The sequence below is a fragment of the Ovis aries genome, chromosome 4 (assembly GCF_016772045.2).
Source record: "Ovis aries strain OAR_USU_Benz2616 breed Rambouillet chromosome 4, ARS-UI_Ramb_v3.0, whole genome shotgun sequence".
NCBI classification, from domain to species: Eukaryota; Metazoa; Chordata; class Mammalia; order Artiodactyla; family Bovidae; genus Ovis; species Ovis aries.
In genome coordinates, this window is record NC_056057.1 from 86,955,460 (window position 1) to 86,982,608 (window position 27,149).

General features: G+C 41.3%; 1 protein-coding gene across 3 annotated transcripts in view; it reads right to left on the bottom strand.

Annotated features, from left to right (window-relative positions):
- Positions 1–23,975, bottom strand: part of TSPAN12 (tetraspanin 12) — a 66,711-nt gene extending 42,736 nt beyond the window's left edge. The window contains exons 1-4 of one of the 3 annotated variants that reach the window (XM_027968759.3): positions 23,857–23,975; positions 22,759–22,894; positions 7,779–7,861; positions 6,274–6,409 (exon numbers count right to left, since the gene is read on the bottom strand). In XM_027968759.3, coding sequence (XP_027824560.1) covers positions 6,274–6,409; positions 7,779–7,861; positions 22,759–22,824 — 285 coding nt within the window. In that variant the 5' untranslated portion in view covers positions 22,825–22,894; positions 23,857–23,975. Of the gene's footprint in view, positions 1–6,273; positions 6,410–7,778; positions 7,862–22,758; positions 22,895–23,149; positions 23,261–23,380; positions 23,493–23,856 lie in introns of those variants that run through there. The other 2 variants (XM_060414810.1, XM_004008009.6) reach the window with 2 other exon arrangements.
- Positions 23,976–27,149: the final 3,174 nt, after the last annotated feature.

A 27,149-nucleotide genomic window follows, 5' to 3' on the forward strand; every position in this document is an offset into this window, starting at 1 on the left:
CAGATAATAAAGATACTTAATTTAATAGTTTAATTTTAACTTAATAGGTTATCAGTAGCAGTATCACTACTAAATGTGTAACTACTTGAAAGAAGAACTTTGAGTCCGTAGGAAATTAACTCCAATTTAAAGATATTCCATTTTTGCATTATGATTTTAAACAGCAGAACACTGAGGATGGTTTATTTCTTCATGGCCATTAAAGATGTACTTGATTTCCATCAAGAGAATCATTTCAAATCTGGTGCAAGCACTGGATATTTTAAGAAAGTTTAAAAGTGCTTCCACATAATCACTAGCTATGTGAAAATTCTCTGGGATAATAAGGGTGAAAAAAGAATAAAACCTTTCCATTTATATATAAGGTACTGATCTTACACGTGTAAGATGCATGCAAATTAATTTCTGACCAAGGCCTGACAAGTTGCGGATTGCTGGCAGTTGAGTGTATATTAACATCGCAGTCTGACAACTGACAATCTCCTGATGGTGACATTCAGCTGCTGTCGATATTGTAAACACGTCTGTTCAACCTGTTTACATTTCCCCTGAGCTGGCACCACTTTCTTAATGCCTATGTTAATAGCAAGGTAGAACTGCAATAACAAATGAATTTCATTTAGTCTACAGCTAAAAGCCTTGGGAAGTACCCATCTAAAGCTTAAAACCAATTTCCATTTAGCTTCTATTTCTCTTTAAAACAGAAAGGAAGTTCTGCTACTGAAATTACTTTGAAAGTCATGGCACATTCAAGCTTATCTTCTTAGCCATTTTGGCTTGTCTTCCCAATATAATTGGGATTTAATTACTCATAATCTCTTCCTACAAATACATCGAAGTTTCTGTTTTGTGACAGTTTTACATTTATAAGAACAAATCTGATTACAGTAGGGTTGCTAACTTCAGGAAATAAAAATACAAGATGCTCATTTAAATTTGACTTTCAGATAAGAAAATAATGTTTTAGTAGATGTATAACCTAAATGTTGCATGGGAAATACTTATACAAAAATATTATTCGTTGTCTAGCTGAAATCCAAATTTAATTGTATGTTTAGGAAACTTAAATTAGGGTGTTTTAACAATTTGTATTTATAATTCAATAGAAGGGTCAAATTCTTGGTCATGATTCTCCATAAATGTTTTCCTACAGATGGCCTCTTAGCCTGCAGTTGTTTCTTTGTGGGGTGGGGGGTAGGAGTCGGGTGGAGGGTAGGAGAGTTGTAAAGCTAGGTTTTGAGCCTCACTTTTTCTTAACCAGTCAGATGAATAATGGCATTTTGACTTTGACTTATGCTTAAGCAGCACCATCGCCCAGCTGTCAGCTCTTTTTTTAGTAATCATTCAAGAGATATGGCAGCTCTCAGAGATACAAGTTGTCTTTAAAAAAAGAAAAATGTTTCCTCCTCTAAGCTGGTTTACAGGTCTTAAAAGTGAAGCATGATTTTGAATACAAGGAAGTGCACAAGTTGGATTGAATGCCCTGGGCTTTCTTAAAATTTACAGCTACAATTAAAGAACCTTCCAAAATTTTTTTTTAATTAGGACAAAAAACTAAAGGACCTACAGGAAGAAACCATGAGAGTTGCCTTACAAATATTTGCCAAAGACCTAATAACCCATCATAACCTGCATGAGTGCTGCCCCACTTTAACAAGCCACTACTGTCTGAACCTATCTCACAGCCAGGTTCCTGCCTGAAAATCTCATCCATCATTGTCTTCCAGACACCATCCTTCATCTGATGTGCTGCCCACTTCTACTCACACTGTTCTAATTTGCTGGTTATTATTTGAGTTCATAAAAAAGTTATTAAAGCAATAGGCAAGATGAATGTTTCATATTATCAAGCTGTTTGTAGTCTGATAATCTGGGCTGGTTATAAAAAAGGAGGTTTATAATAAGAGAAAAGCACTGAACTTCAAACGTTGAAACATGTCTGTTGGAGACCCTGGTAAAAGCCCAATGAGAATGGACTTGGCAGTCAGAAACATGGAGGTATGAATCAAAGCTTTACCTGTTAGTGCTGAGTGACCTTGGACATATCAATAAACCTCTCTGAACTTCATTTATAATTATCTATCTTAGATGATTGTTGAGTTTAAAATGAAAGATTATAGAAAACATTTTTTACAATGTAAGATACATAAACCATATTAAACTAAGATACTTAAGCATTTAGGAAAAGGCAGCAATTAAAGAGCAAAATCGCTGGAGAAGGAAATGGCAACCCACTCCAGTATTCTTGCCTGGAGAATCCCATGGACAGAGGAGCTTGGCTGGCTACAGTTCATGGGGTCGCAAAGAGTTGGACATGACTGAGCGACTAACACACATACAAAGAGTAAAACAGTGTCATGAAGGTGTTACAAATATGTTGTTAGAACTAGACTGTGATGGTCTGAATACCATATACTCCATTTATTAGCTATGCAAACTTAGGCAAATTATTAAACCAGTCTGTGCCTCATTCCCCTCACCTACAATATGGGAATAATAATAGTATCTATTTCAGGCTCAGACGGTAAAGAATCCATCTGCAATGCAGGAGACCTGGGTCCGATCCCTGGGTTGGGAAGATCCGCTGGAGGAGGGCATGACAAGCCACTCCAGTATTCTTACCTGGAGAATCCCCATGGACAGAGGAGCCTGGCGGGCTATACAGTCCATGGGGTCGAAAAGAGTCAGACATGACTGAGTGACTAAGCACAGTACATCTCATTAGAATTGTGGAGAGGACAAAACTGTTTAATTAATATAAAACACTTTATGTAAACATGTATAGCTTGTAAGCCTTACATTTTGTCAGTACCCGAGAAAAGTTAACTACTTTTGATTATCATCGTCATCTTCATCATTATTACAATTTCAGGAGGCACTATTTCAGACAAACTGTAACAGGCTGTTAGTACTGAAACAGAAGTATTAGAAGAAATCCCTAGCTAAGAGAACAGCAAGTATAAGGGCAGGAAAGAACACAGCCAGAAAAGTTCGTTCACAGGTCAGAAAATCCAGTTGGACCAGAAAATAATGAAGTAAGAAAGCTAGAAGTGACAGATGAAGGTCTTGATTGCAGAAGAGCTTGATGCAAGATTAAGGTGTCTCTAAACACTTCATTACCCCACCAAGAGTCTTTCAAGGTTTTGGAAAACAGGAGTAATGTGATCACTGTAGCATTACATTAGCCTGGCAGCACTGGCATGGGGTAAATTAGAAAGAGACAACAGAGGCAGGAAGTTCAGTTAGGGGGCTATGCAGTGTTTCAGTAAGAAGTCAGAAGAACCTGATCCTGGGCGTTCCAAATGAGAATAGAAAAGAAGGCACAGGACCTGACAGTTGTAGAGTTAGAACCTTATGGGACTTGGCAACTGTTTAGAGAAAGAGGCTATGGAAAGAAAGCCAGAGGGGAAGGAAAAAACTGTCTGAGAAGCAGATTAGTTATGAGCGACAGGTAACTGGGACCTAAGACTGCAGATCATTCTTCAAGCAAAGGATAGGTTGTGCTGGGTCTAGACAGGAAACTTGCTAGGAGGAGAGAAGCAGCCTGATGTGAATGGGGGAAAACTGCCACAGGTAGTCAAGGGGAAGAAACGACCAACATGCGGACGGCAGCCGTGGACATGGGGAACAGCGATGCACCAAAGCTGCTTTATGGAAAAGAGTACATTCACTTTTGAACTTTGGTGTTGGAGAAGACTCTTGAGAGTCCCATGGGCAGCAAGGAGATCAAACCTGTCAGTCCTAAAGGAAATCAACTCTGAATATGCATTGGAAGAACTGATGCTGAAGCTGAAGCTCCAATACTTTGGCAACCTGTGAGAAGAGCCGACTCACTGGAAAAGATCCTGATACTGGGAAAGACTGAGGGTAGGAGGAGATGGGGGCGACAGAGGATGAGATGGTTGGGTAGCATCATCGACTCAATGGACATGATAGAGTCATGTCAACAAATACTATCTTCTTCTCCAGAAGATAGTGAAGGACAGGGAAGCCTGGCATGTTGCAGTCCATGGGGTTGCAAAGAGTCGGACACGACTGAGCGACTGAACAAAACAACAACCAGGCAGAAGGGGAGGGGATGGGATACAGCATCATCAAACTACTCCAGTCATCCTCCTGAAGGGTAGGCTGATCCTTTGGGATTGAGCTTGGAGCTCTTCTCTAGCCTCAGAACTCATAGTAAATCTTACTAGAGGTCTCTTCAGACAGTAGTGAAACTATCTATCCACTGTGTATAACCTGGTCTGATGGCAAAGGTTAGTAGTGCCTATATTCTCTGAAGTGTTTGAAGACTGAATGAATGAACAAATAACTGGCCCTTAGAACCTCAGCCCTCCATGCCATCTTCGCATCATAAGGTTCCTTCAGCATCACAAACTAGCTCCTGTGCACAAGTCTCTATGACTCATCCTGCCCCAAGGAGAGCCCAAATTACCTTATTTGTCAAATTGTTTTACTTGCATTCAAATAACCTAAAGGAATGCATAGACGGTTTTCAAAATATATTCCTAAAAGTCTTTGAGATTCTATGAAATATGTTATCCTACCCCTCCCCATCCCACAGTCCAGTAACCATCCAGAATCATACAAGTTGGGAGGAAGAAGAATCATATTAATAGGAGCCAGACCTAATGACTGTATACATGGGACATCGTTATAAGATTGCAGTTTTAGAAAATGATTCTGAGATTTTACGTTTCGATACCTTATCCATCCTTTATGTTTTATATAACGTAAGTCCTTTATTTTATGTTTAAATTATTATCCAAATTTTTTAAATTGCAACATAAGATTCCAAACCCTTCCACCTCCTTTCCCCTGAAAGAACAACGACATATTATAAATAAAATATAATCAAGATCATTGTATACCAAAGTGGACAGAAGTGAGAAAATGGGCATGTCCCCCTTCTCTGAGGGTAGTTTATTTTCTGCAGCATTTTCTGTTTTCCAGTCACGTGACCTGAGGAGTCATCATCCATGAAGCCAAGTAATACATTAACACAGGTTGTTCCTGTGAAATGCAAAGCTTTAGTTTAGCTTCACGCTAAGATTCTGTTTTAATAGGCTTGGGACGGAAGCCAGGCGAGCCCTGGTGTGCAGGAGCTGGCTCCGGAATGAGAATTTGTGCTCATCGCTCCCCAGATCTGCATTCAGCGACACTGTGTTGGTAACCTGAAATTGACCATGCTGGGCGTATTTACACCACGGAAATCTTCAAATGCTACAAATCAGGGCTTTCTTCTGTTCAGGTGTCCAGCACATCAACACACCATTAAAAAAAAATTTTTTTTAAGTTCCCTGTAAGAAATGAGTGCACAGATACCATTGAGAACTACTGCAAAGAAAGAGATATACTCAATAAATTACTTTTTTAGGAGTCTGAAATGTCCACAATCACGTTAGCAGTCTCAACTACCTGACGCCACTAACATATTTTATACACTCAATAATCTTCAAAAATCTATATGTAAACTGTATTTTTAATTGACTCAAATGTTTCATATTAAAGGAGGGTTTGCTCATTTCTAAGCTAAAAATCTAATCATAGATTTTGGAATCATAGAAATGGAGTACTAAAGGGAATTTAAGAAGTAATTTAGTCCAATTCTTCCCAAATTAAAAAAAAAAAAAAACTAGGATTATGGAAACTGAGGCTCACTTCTTTTCACTAACCTATGTAAAGGTGCTTGGTGCTTAGTCACTCAGTCGTGTCCGACTCTTTGTGACCCTGTGGACTGTGGCCCACCGGCTCCACTGTACATGGGGATTCTCCAGGCAAGAAAAAGTGGGTTGTCATATGTAAAGATAGTACTAGGATTATGATGCCTTTCTTTTTGTTACCTCACCACCTGAATTCCATAAGGGTTTAAGTGGTGCATTTGTTTACAACAAGAAAGGAGAGAAAGAAACAGAATTCCATGATAACATCTCAGTTCAAGTCCCCAAAGGCTTATTGGAGTGGTAATAAGGTCCCTGATACTAGAAAAAATCTCATACTTTCAAATGAAAATGTCAACACGTGGCCTGAGTGAAATAATTAAATAGTGTACATATTTCTACACCTCATCTTCTGAGCACAGCAAACACTTGCACTGACATCATTTCTCATGGAAAGAACACTTCCCTTCTCACAGGATGTTGAACAATGACCACAGATTAGGGAACTGCTCTCACAGTTCCCTACACATGTAATCTCCTGCACTGATGAACCAATAATACAATCCTGGTTGGTCTGTTTAACCACAATAAAGATGAGACGTAAACACCATACCCATGCAAGTAGTAACAGATTTCTTTTCACTGTTCCGCAGTATCCTAACATCCCCACGATGATTAAGAAACAGCAAACGGCAATCATGACCGGATGCACCACAGGAAAGTAAGTCAAAATGACAGCCTCCTCTACCCTGAAAGAAGAACAGAAAAGATGGTCAAACAGCAATATCCCATCTTGCTTTCTGCACACATAAGCAGGTATTCTCCTATGATACTTTCATTAAGTCTTTATATTATAAATAGAATAAAAAGGCACCCAAGACATAGCACAAGACACAACTGACTTGTGCACTGTACCATCACCAACTTGCTTGTTTTATTTTTTATCTTGTTTGGTTTAGTTTTTTATACACGTGGTACAAAAAAAAAAAAAAAACTTCCTATCTCAGCTCATTTAAAATATATTATAAGATAGGGATCCCCAGTTTAAAAAGTCCATCTAATATTAGCACCGAAGCCTTAACTTTCATGAGGAAATCATATGAAACTTTTCACTATTTCCCAGCTGAGAAGACTCTCTACCCTTCTCTGATCTGGGACTCTGCATGCAGTGTGCACTTTTCCAAAGATGTGAAACGCTGCTATGGAAAGGGAAGTTGGTCTGTATTATAAAGAGGGAAGGGAGATGCCTTCTCTGCTCAAAAACCATGAAAAATGATTAACTAGAGCCTTAACAGTAAGGGTAATAACTAGGATAACAAAAAACGACCATGACTAAGTGCTTACTAAGCTCCATCATGTTAAGGACTTTATAGAAATCCTTAGGAAAATTCAGAGGTATATAATTCCCATTCAGAGATGAAGAAAATGAGGCTCAGAGACATTAAGTAGTTTGCCATTTGTGATATTAGTGGATTAATCCTTGAAATTGGGTAAGAAAATGACATGTGGGGTTTGGTTTTCATTAGCTCAGGAATATGAAGGCAAGAAACAGTTGGCAATTATTTTCTTAAGGAAAAGTAGCTGTGCTGTCCATTGTAACAAATATGGCATGGTTCAAACACTGCCAAGACAGGCAGGTGGTATTACCATAACCAGAGGTGTCCCCTACAAACAGCTGCTGTTAAGTCACTTCAGTCGTGTCCGACTCTGTGCGACCCCATAGACGGCAGCCCACCAGGCTTCCCGTCCCTGGGATTCTCCAGGCAAGAACACTGGAGTGGGTTGCCATTTCCTTCTCCAATGCATGAAAGTGAAAAGTGAAAGGGAAGTCGCTCAGTCCTGTCCGACCCTTAGCATGGACTGCAGCCTACCAGGCTCCTCCATCCGTGGGATTTTCCAGGCAAGAGCACTGGAGTAGGGTGCCAAGCCTTCTCCAACAAACAGCAGTATACCTTAATGAAAATTCTAGAAAATACAAGTGTTACCATGGGCAGGAAAAACTTTCCAAATGATCCAGGGTGAGCACTACCATCTAAACAGCTGAGGGCAAAGTTACTTAGAAACTAGTGTCTGAGGAAACCCTGATGAAAGAATTCAATCATTAATTATGAAACCTACCTTGTTTCTGCAGTTAAAGTCAGAACATTATTTAGGTAGTCCCTCATCCAAGCAGACACAGCCAACACGCTGATGGACATTAACTGCGGGTAAAAAATTACAAATTAGTGACCAAGCATTTATTCATCATGCTCTACAGGACTTACAACAAAATATTGAGGATTTTCTTTACATAATTTTCCTGATGACCATTTACTACCTGTTGAAATTTACTTTTACTATAAATATCTGCCATTCTGTTTTGTAATCACATCATAGCTACTAAATAGAATGTCACTAAATAGGACACAGAGAGCTGAACTATTAGAAAGTCCAAGACAGGAATTGCACAGAACAACTAAATTATCAAATGTACAAGATGAGCCTAAAACACATCACACGTAAAAGCAAGGAAGCAATAAAATACTACTGATGTCCACAAAGTCACAGGCACTAACTTCAAAGAAATTCCACTGGCTAAAGTTAAACAATTTGGCCATCAAAATAATACATAATAATAACAACTGCAATGGTTAAAACATCCAATACACTAAAATCTATGAATTCACAAAAATATTTAAACAAAACTCACTAACCAGCTTTGGAGGATATTAGATATTCAACTCATCATTCAGAAAACTGATAAGAATCCAATGTTTATTCAACTTTTCCCATACAAACTAGAGAAAGAACCAAAGACTTAATGAAAGTTTTTATAGAAGAATATCAGCTAATATGTACAGAAAGCAAGATAGAATATCACTATTTGACAATCTTTTCTGAAATAATGGCTCTCTTGGCAAAGATCCTCCATGACTGCCAAAATTATCAGGTCGGTGGCTCTCAGTCCTGTCTGTACATCAGAATCATCCAGGACACTTTAAAAAATTGCTGAGCCCAAGTCCACTCTGAATCAATTCTTGGAAGTGGAGCCTGTGCATTGGAAGTGTGTAAAGGCTGCACAGATGTTCTAATAGGTAGTACAAGGCTGAGAGCTACTGCATTAAGTGAAAGACTGATGGGGACTTAAAAAAAAATATTTATTGAATTTATTTATTGGTTGTGCCAGGTTTTAGTTGTGGCACACAGGATCTTTAGTTGTGGCTTGTGGGATCTAGTTCCCTGACCACAGATGGAACTCCAACCATCTGTGTTAGTCTTAGCCACTGGACCACCAGCCCTGATGGGGACTTTTAGAATGGAGACATAAAATACCAGATGCCTTGATCAATCTTAACATCACAAAAAGAGACAACAGAGATAATATCTCCCAATGTGTTGTAATCAGAAGTACTCAAAGATACTTTCGAAGTATTTTTACCAAAAAGTCAAATATGAATCTAATCAAGCCTCAAGCTCTATCAGTTTATAGGAAATACAGAGAACAGATTTGAACTTGTTAAACGCCACCATGGGTATGCAATTGACAAAATCAAAAATGTAAGAAATTTTACAGAACCAATGATCTGGTTTCTTTAATTTAAAAAGCTGGGTCATTTGTAGAGATATGGACAGACCTTGAGTCTGTCATACAGAGTGAAATAAGTCAGAAAGAGAAAAACAAATATCATATATTAATGCATATATATAGAAAAATAGTACAGTTGAACCTAGTTCCAGGGCAGGAGTAGAGACACAGATGTTGAGAACGGATGTGTGGACACAACAAGGGAAGGGGAGGGCAGGATGAATTGGGAGATCGGGTTTGACATAAATACACCACCATATGGAAAACAGATAGCTACTGGGAAGCTGCTGTATAGCCCAGGGAGCTCAGCTCGGTGCTCTGTGATGACCTAGAGGGGTGGGATGGTGGGGTGTGGAAGGGAGGCTCAAGAGGGAGGGGCTCTATGTATACTTACAGCTGATTCACTTTATTCTAGAGCAGTAACTAATACAATATTGTGAAGCAATTATGCTCCAATTAAAAACAAAAAAGCTGGCAAGTGGAATAAAAAGATGTAAGGTGAAACTTTTAACTTAAAAGAGATTGTCCAAGGCCATGTTGACCTGGTTTGGATCCTGATTTAAATGAACCAACCACAAAGAACCATTTATGAGATGATGGGGGATATTTTAACATGACTGGGTATTTGAAAATATTAGGAAATTATTATTTATTATTATAGATATGACAATGGTATTACTTTTTTAAAAGAATCTTTACCTTTTAGAGATACATGCTGAATGGTTTAATAAATAATCATGATGCATGGGAGTTAAGTGGGAAGTGGAGGTTGTGTGGGTAACTGGGGATTAATTATACTGTGCTCTCTACTTCTGGGCATTTTAAATTGTCCATAATTAAAAAAACAAAATTAAACAGCTACTAGCTAGAATATGTTTAAAACGAGTCTGCCTGGGAGGTTTTTCTAAAGGCTGAAGGTTAAGCCTAAGTTCTAAAGGTCTTTCAGAAATTTTTCTCAAATGTGCCTTATCTTAAGTGCAATAGAGTGAATTTCAGCTTAATTTGATTTTTAATAATTTCTGGCATCTTAATGAACATTAATTACCATTATGTTGGAAGTTTTCTTTAAATGCTAAAATAATGAACATACGAGACAGGAATGAGTCTTTACTGACTCCAAGAATGGCCATAAAACACGCTTTCTCAATAAGGGCTCCCAGGTAAGCACAACACCTGGAGCTCTGTGACCTCTTGTACAGTAAAACATAGTCGCCTGCCTGGAAAACCAACTGGTAACCTTATGTGTCTTCATCTGGCTGCAAATACAGTAGATCCCCCCTTATCCAAAGAGGATATCTTGTCAGAAATCCAGTGGATGCCTGAAACCACAGAGTGTCTCAAATCCTGTATATACTAATGGGCGAGTCTCATCTGCAGCACGGCTACAGTGGACAAAGGGATGAGCCACATCCGAGGCCTGACCCTGGGAGGCTTCATCCTGCTTCTCAGAACTACATAAAACTTATGAATTGTTGATTTCTGGAATTTTCCATCTACTATTTTAGGACCACGGTTGACCGTGTCTGACTGAAACTACAGAAAATGAAACCGAGGGTAAGGGGAACGAATTCATTTACTCAGCATCAACCATCTGCCTTGTATTCCCTGTATTAGAGTCCCAGACCCAAAAATGCCTAAAAGAAGCAAGATCTCCACCTCTGTAGAGCTTCTAAATAATTACAGTGTAAAATGTGACATGAAAACTTGTTCAAGGTCTTGCAGATTCTGAATGGTAGAGCTGGATTCAAATCCAGGCCTTCATCTCTGAAGCTTCAGAGTTAGTCACTAACTACCTTCCAAACGTAGAAAGAAGCATTATGCTCCACAACCAGGGGAGGAGCTTAAGTAGGGTGGAGGGTTTCTGTTTCAAAGGAGACGAGGAGCAGAGAGTAGCACGAGGATTGTCTGTCTGTCGCGGCCAGGCTCAATCTGAGCATTCCTTGCTGAATGAAGGCTCAGGGCTCAATGGCCTAAAACAGGTTAAGAACCTCTGGACCACAGCTCAGAGGAGAATTAGGCCAGTTATTACCATCCTCAAAAATACTTTGTATGGGTTTCCCAGGTGGCTCAGTGGTAAAGAATTCACATGCCAGTGCAGGAGACACAAGAGACCCGGGTTCAAGCCCTGCACTGGGAAGATCCCCTGGAGTAGGAAATGGCAACCCACTCAAGCATTCTTGTCTGGAAGAGCCTGGCAGGCTGTGGCAATGAATGGGCCATGACTGACACACTTGTGAGCACACACATTACCATCCTCATTCCTGTTGGGAGTGAAGAACAGACTGTAAACCTAATAAGAGTTCCCAGGGGCTCTGTCACAGCGTATTAACTGTGCTTCTAGCTTCTGTAAGCTTGATGCTTTACCATCGTTCTACATGCTCATGCTGGACACATCGTGGTCTGGACAAACCGATAATATGCCTGAGTCACCTTGCCTTGGCCACCTTCTACCTGCCCTTAGGAGGAGTCCTTCTCCAAGGAACATAGTTTTCATTTTTAAATACAAACCAACCAATCCAGAGCCCACACTCCCAACCACTCCTTTATCAAGCTCTTTCATTCCAGGCCACTCTACACCTGCCCAAATCACCACAAGGTCCACGTGCCAGATAACTAGGGAAAGAGGCTGCTGAAAGTATTCAAATTAGCCAATCTGAAACCTACTTACCCTGCCTTGCCAGTTCCTTCTTGAAGAAGCCCCAGTAAAAGTACTTGCCCAGAGCCCTTCTCTCCCTGCCTTGTGGTGGACCCCATGCTTCCCCGCTTGGCCCACCATGATGAGAACTGTACTCTGTCGCTCAGGATCTTCAAGTATAAGACACGACATTTTCAATGACAGTTATCCTCTGATCTGTTGACCTTGAAGTGAAGTGAAGTGAAGTGAAAGTCTCTCAGTCATGTCTGACTCTTTGCAACCTCATAGACTGTAGCCTGCCAGGCTCTACTGTCCATGAAATCCTCCAGGCCAGAATACTGGAGTGGGTAGCCATTCCCTTCTCCAGGGGATCTTCCCAACCCAGGGATCAAATCCAAGTCTCCTGTATTACAGGTGGATTCTTTACCAGCTGAGCTACCAGAGAAGCCGTTTTCAATAACAGTTATCTTCTGATCTATTGGCCTTACACAGAACCTATTACAACACACAGAGCTAGCAGGGGACCATGGACCATTTGATTAAATCTGAGGCTAAATGGTCTCCCTCTACTTGGCTATATGTGGGTGTTCAAATAACTTATATGTCTAAGGAGGTCAGGAAATTCTACCATGGTGCCATTTTATTTATTCACGTTAATTCTTTGGCAGTTATCAATAATCCTCTCTTCTACCATTCTTCAGAATAATAACTGATATTGATTTCTCCATGTTTTAATTTCTCACAGGCTGTTGAGCCAATTTTCAATTATCATAGCTCTAAGACAGGTATTAGGGCTCGTGGCTCAGACAGTGAAGAATCTGCCTGCAATGCAAGAGACCTGGGTTTGATCCCTGGTCAGGAAAATCCCCTGGAGAAGGGAATGGATACCCACTCTAGTATTCTTGCCTGGAGAAAATCCATGGACTGAGGCCACAGTCCATGGGGTCACAAAGAGTAGGACATGACTGAGCAACTAACACTTTCACTTTCAAGACAGGTAGCAATAAATAATCAGATTCTTCATTTTGCATAATATAGTATCAGTGGTTGTCATTATATAAACAGTACTTCCATTCATAACTTCCCTGGAGAAGGCAATGGCAACCCATTCCAGTACCCTTGCCTGGAAAATCTCATGGACAGGAGCCAGGTGGGCTGCAGTCCATGGGGTCGCAAAGAGTTGTGCACGACTGAGTAACTAACATCCATTCATAACAAAAATTTTTTTCCTAAAAACAGCATATTCAAAAACATTTCTAATATGGTAGAATGGTTAAAAGCATGGTTCTGAAGTGATTCTTTCAAAAAATATATACTGATCAGCTGCTCTCTGTCAGGGACTGTGCAATGAACTGGAGATATACTGATTGGCAATAGCAGGCACCCTCTTAAATCTATGTTGAAATTTTGTACTAAGTGAAGAGGTCACATGTTAGTCAACTCATGAGAGACATAAATGTGTAACTGTAAACTATAATTAAGTAAGACGAAGGAATAATAAGAGTTACTGTAGAAACTCGTTTTAAGGTGGCTGACCTAGTCCATGGGGTCAAAGGGCCTTCTCCAGACAGCTAAGATCTAAAGGATAATTATCAAGTTCATTAGGGAAAGGGGGGCTGAAAAGAACATTCCAGTCAGAAAGTCCCAGAGTGGAAGGCAGCAGGATGTGTTCAAGGAAGGGAGACCGGAACAGGGCAGGCATGAAAAGCCAGACAGGGGCCAGATCAAAGATCCTAGAGGTCATTGTTTGTACGTCATGCGGTCTTGATGACAATGACCATGAGATGCCATTGAATCCAAAAGTCTTGGTTTGAATTTGAGTTCAGCTCTGCTCCTTTCCATCTGTATGACTTTGGGTGTGTCACTTACCCTTTCCTAAGCTTCAGTTTCCTCCCATATAAAACAGTATAATAGCAAGTCCAACTTCATAGAGGATTCCAGGGATGAAAAAAGAGCAGGATTCTTTTACATACTATTACTATCTCAAGCCACTTTTGACCTCAGGGCTTTCTCTTAATCTCTGTCAGTTTAGGAGACAACTCCTAAATCAGTTCAAAAATGGAATCTTCCACTATGTGAAGGTCTAACAAATGGAGGGAAAAGGCAGCCTTGCAATAGAACCATCTACTGAACTTCCACAGCCATTCTTGTTTCTGGCATCTCTAAAACTGAACTCATCGTCATTCTTCTGGAAACCTGTATGTCCCTCCCACTCTTCTTCTTTTCTCAGTAAATGGTATAATCAATGCTTCAGTCACATTCACTGGCACCTTGGCAGGCAGCCTGAGCCTCTCCCTCTTCCTCAGTCTACATCTCATTACTTTCAAATCCTGCAGATTGTTCCTGCAACACGCCTGGTGAATTCCTCCCCCTTTCCTGCCACTTCTGGCTAGTCCAGGCCCTCAACCTCTTGCCAGGCAATTATAATCATCTTAAATAGGACTCTCCAAGTCCATGGATTTCACCTCAAATTCACCCTTCAGTTAGCTTTATAAAACGCAAATCAAGTTCTTCTGCTTATAAAGCTCTAATAGCTGCCCCTTATGGCTCCTTGCCATCTCTCAGTTCTGCTTCCTCCAGCTCTCTCCTAGAGAATATAGTTTAAATTCTGCAGCAGACACACAGGGCCCTCTCCAGTTACCCTTTGACCTCTTCCTTCAACTTCTTCCTGCCAGCTCCTTCCCACACACATTCTGTCCTTGGATGACCAAAGTCCAGTTTCTGCTTCTCTGATATGTACCGCTGCAGACCTCCTGAGCCTATGTCTTTGTCCCTGTAGTTCCCTCTGCCTGAAATGCAATTCTGCCCCAGCCTGTCCATCTCAGGAGCAGAGCAACCTTATCCTTAAAGACCAGTTCAAATACGAAGATTTTCTCCCAGCTCCCTCCTTACCCAGAGTCAGTGTTCTTGTCTAGGCTTCAGAGCACTGACCTATTGGTGCCTCATCCACTAGAGGTCACAGACCACTGCCTCTAGCTTCCTCTCACAATAGAGTACCAGGCCCAGGAGTGAGACCTGCTACATGTTAGATGAATGAATGAGAACATAATTAAAGGAAGATGATTTCAACTTGTCACATAAGCTAACTAATGGAGAAGCTCAGCAAAATCAGGAGATGCTTTAAGTAGAACCGAGCTTTCTATCACTGGACGTTTTCCAGAAGAGAGACGCTTGTCACATTACATGATCAGAGATTTATATATCAGGTCAGAAGCTGGCTTAAGTGTTCTCAAAAGTCCTTTAAACTACAAACGTTGTATTCTACTTTGCCCAACTGCTTTTTTTCACTGTAGTTATCCAAGTGTCACAACTGTGCTTAGAGTTATCAGGCAAAATAAATAACACCAACACAAGCTTGATCTCAGAGAAAGCAAGCAATTCCGAAAAGAAGCTGCTTTTTATTATGACATTATTTCCAGCCACGTTAAGTGTATGAGAACAGTTCAATTCTCAGAACGATTTTACTCACTAGGGTTGAGAAAATAATAATGGTAACAATGAATACAGTACATACTATAGCAAGAAACCAAGCTAAAATGAGATTCAGTCACCTCAATATCTAATCCCGATGTTATTAAATCCAGAAGGACAAATTATGCAAGTAATTTAGGATTCCTTACTAATAATGCTGCTGCTGCTACTGCTGCTAAGTCGCTTCAGTCGTGTCCAACTCTGTGCGACCCCACAGACGGAAGCCCACCAGGCTCCCCCGTCCCTGGGATTCTCCAGGCAAGAACACTGGAGTGGGTTGCCATTTCCTTCTCCAATGCATGAAAGTGAAAAGTGAAAGGGAAGTCACTCAGTCGTGTCCGACTCTTCATGACCCCATGGATTGCAGCCCACCAGGTTCCTCTGCCCATGGGATTTTCCAGGCAAGAGTACTGGAGTGGGTTGCCATTGCCTTCTCCAACTAATAATGCTATTGTCCACTAATTTTCCAACTTAAAATAATTCTTCAACTGCCATTCATGATGACTAAATTATTAGTGCATTTTATCACATGTAGCAAGATTCATAGCTCCTTACATCTTCTCCAATAAATATTAACTGTAGTTCAAGGAATATTTAGAAAATAACACAAATATTACTTTTTTAAGATTCTTTTTTATGTGAACTATTTTCACAGTCTTTATTGAATTTGTTACCATATTGCTTCCATTTTCTGTTTTGTTCTTTTTTTTTGCCACAATGCATGTGGGAGCTTAGCTCTCTGACCAGGGATCCAGCCTGCACCCTGAACACTGAAGGTAAAGTCTTAACCACTGGACCGCCAGGAAAGTCCTCACAAATATTACTCTAAAGAAATATATTTAATGTACTATTTGGCAGGTCCTTTGCCACCTTCTGTCTTGCAAAAACATTTAGAAAATGTGAGCTCTCAACAAATATTTATAAAAATGAAATGTGCTATGTTGCTGCTACATACTGGCTTTGCTTGAATCTAATCATGTAAAAAATGAAAATCAAGTTTTCTAAATCAGAATTTATTATGAAATGTATATGTATAGTTTCTACCAAATAGTAAGGTCACAGTCAAAAAACAGCCATTTACATCCTTCAGCTGTCTGACACACATAATATATAATCTCATATAAAGTGACAGTAACACCAGTCATTTCTGCTCAAGGCTGACAGATGTCTAAAGCCACCTACCTAAACTTCTCTTTTTATGTCAAATCTGTTAGCAGAGAGCAGAATGGGGAACAGATACCGGGAACTTAGTTACATTTCTGTCTCTACAGAGGACTTGGACAAGTAATTCAAACTTTTAGAAACTCTGTTTGCTCATGTTGAAAATGAAGAAATTGAACTAGGTGCTCTTAAAATTCCCTTTTTTCTTAAAAAACAAAAAGACTCTAACTGTTATTTATTCAAATGTAAAGGTAAATCAGTTTTTGATCATTTGGAAGCTGGTAGCCCAAGGCAAGGACTTCCCAGGAACATGCCCATTTCACGTTTCCAGGCCTGCTCCCCTCTGCTTTTTAATCAGTTCACGCCTCAACCAGCTTCCCTTCTAGTGCCGGGAGCAGCAGCAGAAAAGAGCAAACAGATAAGACTGTTGGTAAATGCTGTGAAAGAGCAGGCATTGTAAATGATGGCTGAAATGAGTTCCGGAGATTACTTGTGGGCATCGTTTAAGCATGAGCATCTGCTAATTAGGCCTGAATAAATCAACAGCACCTTGGAACTGTGCTAATAGTTTCACAGATCATGTTGCCCTGCAGACAGGTGGCCATACATCCTGCTCTGACCAAGATGGCTCCGCTTTGAACCCCTGTTATCCTGGCATCATTATCAAGAGAGATGATCCCTTTAACTTAACTATCAAACTTGGCCTGATTTCCACAATAAATCTGGTTACTCCATAGACACTGCCAGTCAAAGAAGGGGGAATGGCCTTGTTCTACACCATGGTTTCTTCGAAGCCATGACTGTGACTGTTCTGAGTGGAGATGATGAGCGAGGGGCCTATGAGTCCAGCTGACAGCAAGACTGTGCCCCAAAGAAACCTCCATGCCCTTCTCCTTGAAACGCTTCCTTAAGAAGCATGCAGTGGCCTGTCTTTGCTCAGCTGAGCCAACTGCATTAAAAAAAAATTGTATTAGCGTTGCCCCTGAGACTAAAGTTTACTTAATGTTTATTTTTAAAAAGCACTGACATTTCTTGGAGGGCTCCCCACTATTCCTTAGGAAGAGTTAAAGTAAACTGGAATGCCTTTCATAGTATAAAGCTGGGCGGGGGGAATAGCATCAATTTTAAAAGTAGTATTTTCATATGACTGTATAAATGCTGTGTGAATGCAAACACCCACTTGCCAAGAACCTCTTTAGGGTCTTCATGGGTCAAACACCTAAGATTCACTACAGAGAGCTGCAGAAAAAGAAACCAAACATAGAGCCTTCTGTTTTTTTCATCTAGCTTGTACGGATCCCAAAAGTGTGAACCAGATTTCCTGTCTACTTTTTAAGCTTGCTTTTATAAATTTTTTTTCATATTTCACCAAGAGTAGTTCCTCTCTCTTGCTACTATCTTTGGTTATAGCAACAATGCCTCCTATCTGCTGGTGAGAAAAGAGACTTTAATACAGATGGGATATTATACTCATAGAAAATAATAAACAAACGTTTGTGAGGAACGTTGTGTTCACCAATTTCAGGAATTTCCAAAAAGAACATATGCATTCATATTTCCAATAGCAGAAAATTATCATCTAAGAATGGCAAACACTCATGCGATAAAGCCACAGAAGTTCTTTAAAATGGAGGAAAGCTTTCACTTATGAAATAATATGTCATTTAGAAAGGAAAAGTGTGATACATTTGAGGTTAAAGTAACCCATTTCCTTGCTCCATCGTGGCCAGAACGTGAATCATGGTCTCAGAAGAGCTCTTCAGGCAGTTTGTTCATATTCCCTCTGTCTCATGTGCCCTTCCCCATTACAAACCCACAAAACTCATGACAGACCTCAGAGGTCCAGATCTTTCTGCCCAATCCGATACAGCTGAAGTAGTCTCATGCTTCTTTAAGTAAAAGAGCCACTCAACAGATGGTGAATCAAGGTGACCAGATACATAGCAATGAATGAATTTGGTGCAACTGTGATCCTGAATACTCTGTGAATTGCTTCCTCTTAGATAGGTCTATCTATACGTCCCACTTAAAAATTAAATATGCAAGATATAATTTTACCAAAAAGAATCAGCTTGATATCCAACTCCCAGAACACAAAACCAAAATTGTATAGGTCCTCAGTGTTTTTCCAAATAAAATTTATTTTTCTTTCCTTAAAATTCTTGTTTGGTAGAGAAGGGGAGAAGATATCAGTATAGTGGAAGTAAATAGCATAAAAGTCTACATTAAGTGCTGCTGCTGCTGCTGCTAAGTCGCTTCAGTCGTGTCCGACTCTGTGCGACCCCATAGACGGCAGCCCACCAGGCTCCCCCATCCCTGGGATTCTCCAGGCAAAGAACACTGGAGTGGGTTGCCATGTCCTTCTCCAATGCATGAAAGTGAAACGTGAAAGTGAAGTCGCTCAGTCGTGTCCGACTCTTAGCGACCCCATGGACTGCAGCCTACCAGGCTCCTCCGTCCATGGGATTTTCCAGGCAAGAGTGCTGGAGTGGGGTGCCATTGCCTTCTCCGACATTAAGTGCTGGTCTATGTTTAATGCTTCCCTGGTGGCTCAGCAGTAAAGAATCTGCCTGCCAATGCAGGAGACTCGGGTTTGATGCCTGAGTTGGGAGGATCCTCTGGAGAAGGAAATGGCAATCCACTCCAGTATTCTTGCCTGGGAGATCCCATGGACAGAGGAGACTGGTGGGCTATAGTCCACAGGGTCCCAAAGAGCCAGGCACAACTTAGCAACAGAAACAAGAAATGCTAGGTGAAAAGTAAAAGGATACAGCTTTTGTTCCCAAAGGTAACAAGAGCAGTTATCTCAATCCCACAAAACCAGACACCAGAACAAAATCATTCTCTCTATCCTCATGATAAACTCAAGTTCATGCCACACTGGTTTGTTCTGCTTCTAATTCCAAAAGAACTAAAAGCAAGGATTAAAGCCTTGCTCTTCCAAGTTTGGCACTCAGACCAGAGGCAATAGCATCACAGAAAGGCTTTTAGGAATGCAGGTTCTCAGGCCCAACCCCAGGGGTACCAAATCAGAATCTGCATTTTAATAAGATGCCCAGGTGATTTGTAGGCACATGGAGGTTTGAGAAGCACTGCTGTGGAGGACTTGGAATGAGCAGGTAGACAGCTAATCCCTTCCTACTGAAGATGTTTACTTCTCTGCTGCAAATAAATTCACCACCAATCCCAACAGTAAAACTTCTGCTGCGCTTAGAGGAAAAAAAAAAAAAAGAGAGATTTTGAATCTGTTCTGCTAACTTACTAACAACTGAATGAACTTCTCTGAGTAACGTCTCTTTACTACTCCTCCACTCCCATTTTTCATGGCTATTATGAGAATTAGATGAGAAATTAGTCTAAGGATGTCCAGGAATGCGCCCGGTACAAGGAATAAAACTGCTTCTCATTCAGTAAAGAAATATAGGATCTGCACAAACATAGCTTTATCATTGAAAGAATAACATCAATGTTCCCAAAGTTAGTGTATATGTTTCATACAGCTATGACAAAACTCCCAACAGATATTTTTAATTGTACAAAACAATCTTAAAATCCATATGGAAAAAGAAACCTTAACCAAGATAAGAAAGGCAGGTGCTTTAAGAGAACACAAGAACAATATATATATAATTTAAGAGAAAAATTCTACTGAAAACATACAAAAATCTGTTTACATAAAATGATTTGTTTATATAAAAGTGATGCTCAAGCTTACTGCTAGTGGAGGAGGAAAAAAAGTAAAGTAACAGTGAAATAATATTTTAAACTTTTCAGATTGGTGGAAGTCAAAAGGTGTCATAATACCAACAAGTTGGCAACAAATAGTTGTGTACCTATAACAGAGTATACGGGTACTTTTATTTGTAGGAGATGGATTCCCAGGACAGTATTACTAGATCAAAGGAATGCAGGAGTGGTAGAAATAGTAGTAGTATTAGTCATAACAATAACAGTTACTACTATTACTACAACAATGACTATTACTAATACAATGGTTCCTTTGACTCAGCTGGTAATCTTCTTATTACAGTAGACTATTACTGAGCATCATTATGTAGCAGCAGTAATAACTGCAGGTACTACAGCAATTATTGCTACTGCTGCTACATCGATGGCTCTTATTAAGTAGCACTGCCCAAGTGCTTTATGTACATCAACTCTAATCCTTCCAACAACTCTAAAATATAGGAACTACCATTCCTATTTCACCAACTAGGAAACTGAGACACTAAATATGCCTGGCAAACATAGTAAGAACTACATAAATATCAGCTATTTGGTTGTCATCATTACATATCCTCTCACATAGCAATCCTACTCCTGCAACTCTAGCCAAATGAAAAAAGCAGCCTAATAAAAAAGAGCAAAAATGTACAGATGAATGTACCTGAATGGGTATATGTGGACAGGTAAGAGAAAAGATATTTTCTCATGAAATAAAGAAAAATACAGAGGGATGCACTCTAGGCAGTTACCACATATTATTTTGGTGGCAGAGAGATGGTATTTGGAGAAGAGATGGGCTAGAGAAAAGGGGAAGCAATTTCAAGAAATCAGAACATGCACACAGAAAGTGAGAGTGTTCAAGTACCAGATAACAACAAAGAAATAACATTCTACATTCTCTGGGGACACAAAGAGCCTGGAGGAATTTAAGGACTAGGTGTTTTAAATTTCATTACTCAGAAGGGCTATATTTTTGTTAAATGATTTGAATCTCCCCAAGACATACACATGATACAAATTATTGAGAAAATTGCCAAAAAAATTATTCTTTGTCGAATAAAAAACGCCGTAGTAATTCCAAGGTTCAAACACAATAATCATCCAAGTAAAGGCCCTGTCTAGGGGCAAGAAAGCCAAGCTCTGTTCCTGGCACTATCACCAATGGGCTATTTGACCTTTGGCAAGTCACTAACCTACATCTATTTTTCTCATACCCAAAGTAAGGAAGTTCAACCAGATCATCTTTAAATTCCCTTTTAGTTATAAAAATGTGATGATTCTGTAATTAAAAACCATAAAGCAGAAAAGTGAAAAACTAGTAAACAGGAGTAACCGTTATTATGTATTTGAGAGACACAGTGTTAGAGATCTTAATACTTCATAGGTAAGCAGATAATTTAATGACCCACTTAAATATGTACATTTTTAGAATTAAAAACTGCAATAAGATCAATTAGGTATTTTACATTTCCAGGTGGCAAATATGCTTTAATTTTCATGTTGAGAAAAAAATGTTGCCTGTTTTGGTATCTTTCCAATTACTTGCAGAACTAAGGCTTAATCTGTCACCTTAAAATGGAACCATCCATAAGTTCAACCAAAATGTCATCCTCTAGAGACCATATGTCATAACCAAATGCAAAAAAGCTGCTCAAGCCCAGCCGGTCAGCCAAATAAACATATTACTCATTAAAAATTCCAACAGAACATTCTGAATATAAATTATTAATAGAATACAAATTTGGCACACAAAAAAAGTATCTGCTTAAACATGACAGCTTCTGAAAGCAACACTTTTAATTTTTATAGTTTCCTCATAAGTTTTGTAAATAACAATGTGATTATTAATAACACTTACTGAACATTTATGCCTGGCTGCAAAGCATAAAAAGTCACTAACTCACAAGGCATAAAGATTTCCATGAGCTTGTTAAATTTTATGTATTTTATTTCCTTAAATGGTTATGGGATTTTCCAAAAGCATACACAAAATTCCTTAAAACTTTGCCAACTTAGAAATAGTTACATGAAAACCACCTTTTCAGACTATAAGGAATCTCCTAGAAAACTCTACGCAGTCTCTTAATAGGATATCTGGGTATGAATTCCTACAACCAAAAAAAAAAAATAGTAAGACTTCTTGCTCCAACCAAATTTTATAGGATGACGTAAGGAAACAATTTATGGCTTGCACGGTTATCTGAAATTCCTGAAAACAAGCAGTTCCCTAAGTAGTATGTCAAAATTTTCTTATCTACAAGCACAAGCACGTGCATTTATTTATATCCCTAGATTAACTTCAGGTCTAATTTTACTGCCACTGGTATCCAGGGGTGGATTTCTTTTTTCTAATTACAAATGGAACTTGAGCTAGATCAAAGGCATTTAAAGGTCAAAATATACTTCTGCGAAAAATACAGGGTGTAAGCGCATGTAATTAATTAATGCTTAGCCATGCCCTTTGGCGCTTTATGTGGTGGCTGCAGGAAACCGAGGCCAGCCGTCCCCACCTGTTGGTGCAAGTGGGCTGCTTGACTTACCCAGAAGAGGAGATTGAGCGCGTAGAGCAGGCAGCGCAAGCACTTCACAGAATCTTCTCTGGCCATCGTGAGCCCCAAGAGAGAGAAGCCCCATCCTTTCAACACATCCTACCCCCACGGGCTAAACAGCAGCCATCTGCAGAGAGGGAGGGGGGAGAACAGGACACTCCTGACCACCGCGCTCCCCAACCCCCGCCCATCTCTCCTCTGTCCGCCCTCAGCGGGTCCAGGGTCTGGTCCGAAGCCTATTTCATTCTAGACATCGCTTCATCGCAAATCACTTGTTAAAGTTATAATAGTAACCTAAACTTCCCGAAGTTCTAAACAGGCTTCAGATAACACCTGCTGGGAAGAGAAAAGATCGTCTCCCTAGATGAATGAATGCGCGCACCAGATTTGCGTTCTCAGGAGACACGCGGCGGTGTCCTCTGCATTCTGATGAGACGCTCTTTAAAACCTCCCTCAATCCACGCCGCTCCGCTGGGACAGCCCTGCTCCGAGTGGTCCCGAAGGTTGGAAAGCACACCACCCACCCTCCGCCCCCCGGAGATGTCACAGATGCCGCCCCAGACATCGAAGGTGCGAGTGCCCCTCTCACTGGGACAGTTCCTGCGCCCCCCACCTCCGCAGCCCCTTCCGCATCCCGCAGCTCCGGTGTGAACACGGGCCACTGGAGGGGGCGCAGCGCTGAGCTGGGATTCCGCCCGGCGACTAGGGTTTCTCTGGGAGAATGTGAGAAATGATGTTTCGGCCCCGGAATGATGGATTAGCCGGGGGCGGGGGGCGGGGAGGGGCGCGGAGGGGCGCAGGGGAATTAGGGCCGGTGCAGCTGTGCAGACGCCGGCTTAGTCATTCATGTCCCCCTCCCCCGGCCCCGACCCGGGTCCCGGCCGCGACCCCGCGCTCCCAGCCGCCGGAGGAGCACAAAGCCCAGCGCGGTCAGCGGCCCCGCCACCCCGGCGCGCGCCCCCGGCAGGGCGCGCGGGGAAGCGCGGGCGGCTGGGAGCCCCGGAGCCAGCTTCTAAGTAGTTTAGCACACAGCGCCGGCGGGCTGGCGGGACAGCGGGCAGGAAGGACGAGAGACGCGCGGCCACTCACCGTCCGCACTGGGCTCCGCGCCCCGATCCCGCCGGGGGACAGTCTGGGAAGCACGGCGGGGGCTCATCGGGGCAGGGGCGCTCCTCCCGGACAGCCGCAGGGCTGCATTGGCTCAAACTGGAGACGCTTCCTTCTCTTCCTCTCCTCCCGACACCCCCAGCCGCCGTCGCCGCCTCCTGGGAAAAAGGAAAAAAAAAAAAAAAAAAAAAAGTCCTGGGCAGCAGTTGCTGGAAAGTCTCTGCTAAGCCACCTCCCAGCGCCGCTGTCCCTCCCAAGTCCACGCCAAGTCCGGACGAGGCAGCGGCGGCGGCCAGGGCCAGCTGCACGCACTCTCGGCGCATGCTCGGGCCGCTGGCCGCCCGGCCGCGAGCCTGGTGGCTGTTTCTTGTCCCCTAGCGAGTCGCGAGCCCCCCGAAGGGACGCCTCACCTTTACGCGGGCCAGAGAAAGCTAAAGCCTAGGCGCTTTGAAAACGTTCGCGCAACAGAGCCCTTTAAAATGGTGGTGTCGGAGGAGGGGAGGCTGGGTTATAGCCATAGGGAAACAGGCTTTTATTATATGAAAATATTTGTGTTTGAGAAGGGGGGTGAAGGAGTGGCCCAACCTAGTTCCTGCAATGAGAAACTAGTTTTCACAACCTTTCGAGAGCCACCTCCTGTGATTTGTCACTAAGGTGGTGCCCTCTACTCCTTCTTATTGCTTTAAAAAAAAAAAAAAAAGAAAGAAAGAAAAGAAAAGAAAAGAAAAAAACAACAACAGTTCTTTCCCACTAGCATAAAGCACTCAGAGCAGTTACTTACACCCCAGGGTAGGCATGTGGAGGTCTGACACCCAGAATAGGAAGAATGCCTTTAACTCTTTCACAAGTAGTCCAAATTTTCTAAAGATTTCTTGCAATAAGATTGAGTTTTAACTGGGTGGTTTATCTTGAATTGTGTACAGTAGTGATGGGTTTTGAATTTTTTTTTACTAGAAATTTAGGAGATCTTATTAGGGGAAACTGTACTTCCAAATATGCCTTCTTCTTTGAAAGTTAAGAAATTCCTCATGTAAAATCCTATCTAATTGCTGTTTTATGCCTTGTGGTAGGTAGTTCACATTTCTGATGACTTCTGTTCACACGTGTGGCAAATAAAGTTTCACTAACAAATATGAATTACCTAAAAATATAAGCAAATATCTTTGAAGAAACACAGCCTTTGACTGTGTGGATCACAATAAACTCTGGAAAATTCTGAAAGAGATGGGGATACCAGACCACCTGACCTGCCTCTTGAGAAACCTATATGCAGGTCAGGAAGCAACAGTTAGAACTGGACATGGAATAACACACTGGTTCCAAATAGGAAAAGGAGTATGTCAAGGCTGTATATTGTCACCCTGCTTATTTTGCTTATGTGCAGAGTACATCATGAGAAATGCTGGGCTGGAAGAAGCACAAGCTGAAATCAAGATTGCCAGGAGAAATATCAATAACCTCAGATATGCAGATGACACCACCCTTATGGCAGAAAGTGAGGAGGAACTCAAAAGCCTCTTGATGAAAGTGAAAGAGGAGAGTGAAAAAGTTGGCTTAAAGCTCAACGTTCAGAAAACGAAGATCATGGCATCTGGTCCCATCACCTCATGGGAAATAGATGGGGAAACAGTGTAAACAGTGTGAGGCTTTATCTTTTTGGGGGCTCCAAAATCACTGCAGATGGTGATTGCAGCCATGAAATTAAAAGATGCTTACTCCTTGGAAGAAAAGTTATGACCAACCTAGATAGCATATTAAAAAGCAGAGACATTACTTTGCCAACAAAGGTCTGTCTAGTCAAGGCTATGGTTTTCCAGTAGTCATGTATGGATGTGAGAGTTGGTTAATGAGGAAAGCTGAGAGCTGAAGAATTGATGCTTTTGAGCTGTGGTGTTGGAGAAGACTCTTGAGAGTCCCTTAGACTGCAAGGAGATCCAACCAGTCCATTATAGAGGAGATCAGCCCTGGGATTTCTTTGGAGGGAATGATGCTGAAGCTGAAACTCCAGTGCTTTGGCCACCTCATGTGAAGAGTTGACTCATTGGAAAAGACTCTGATGCTGGGAGGAATTGGGGGCAGGCGGAGTAGGGGACGACAGAGTATGAGATGGCTGGATGGCATCACTGACTCAATGGATGTGAGTCTAAGTGAACTCCAGGAGTTGGTGATGGACAGGGAGGCCTGGCGTGCTGCGATTCATGGGGTCGCAAAGAGTCGGACACGACTGAGCAACTGAACTGAACTGAACTGAATAATAGGAGTCCTACTTAAATTTTTTTCAGAGTAGACAGGGAGTAAAAAGGAGTCCTACATCCACCATTGCCTCTTTAGCATGAATTGCTACATGACCAGGGTAATAAAGAGACACACATTGTCATTTGCATAGAAGTAAAATTAAGGCAAGAATACACAGAAGAACTATACAAAAAAGATCTTCACAACCCGGATAATCATGATGGTGTGATCACTCACCTAGAGCCAGACATCCTGGGATGTGAAGTCCAGCGGGCCTTGGAAAGCATCACTACAAACAAAGCTAGTGGAGGTGATGGAATTCCAGTTGAGCTATTTCAAAACCTGAAGGATGATGCTGTGAAAGTGCTGCACTCAATATGCAAGCAAATTTGGAAAACTCAGCAGTGGCCACAGGACTGGAAAAGGTCAGTTTTCATTCCAATCCCAAAGAAAGGCAATGCCAAAGAATGCTCAATCTACCACACAATTGCACTCATCTCACATGATAGTAAAGTAATGCTCAAAATTCTCCTAGCCAGGCTTCAGCAGTATGTGAACCATGAACTTCCAGATGTTCAGTCTGGTTTTAGAAAAGACAGAGGAACCAGAGATCAAATTGCCAACATCCTCTGGATCATGGAAAAAGCAAGAGAGTACCAGAAAAACATCTATTTCTGCTTTATTGACTATGCCAAAGCCTTTGAGTGTGTGGATCACAATAAACTGTGGAAAATTCTGAAAGAGATGGGAATATCAGACCACCTGACCTGCCTCTTGAGAAATCTATATGCAGGTCAGGAAGCAACAGTTAGAACTGGACATGGAATAACACACTGGTTCCAAATAGGAAAAGGAGTATGTCAAGGCTGTATATTGTCGCCCTGCTTATTTAACTTCTATGCAGAGTACATCATGAGAAACACTGGGCTGGAAGAAGCACAAGTTGAAATCAAGATAGCCGGGAGAAATATGAATAACCTCATATATGCAGATGACACCACCCTTATGGCAGAAAGTGAAGAGGAACTACAAAGCCTCTT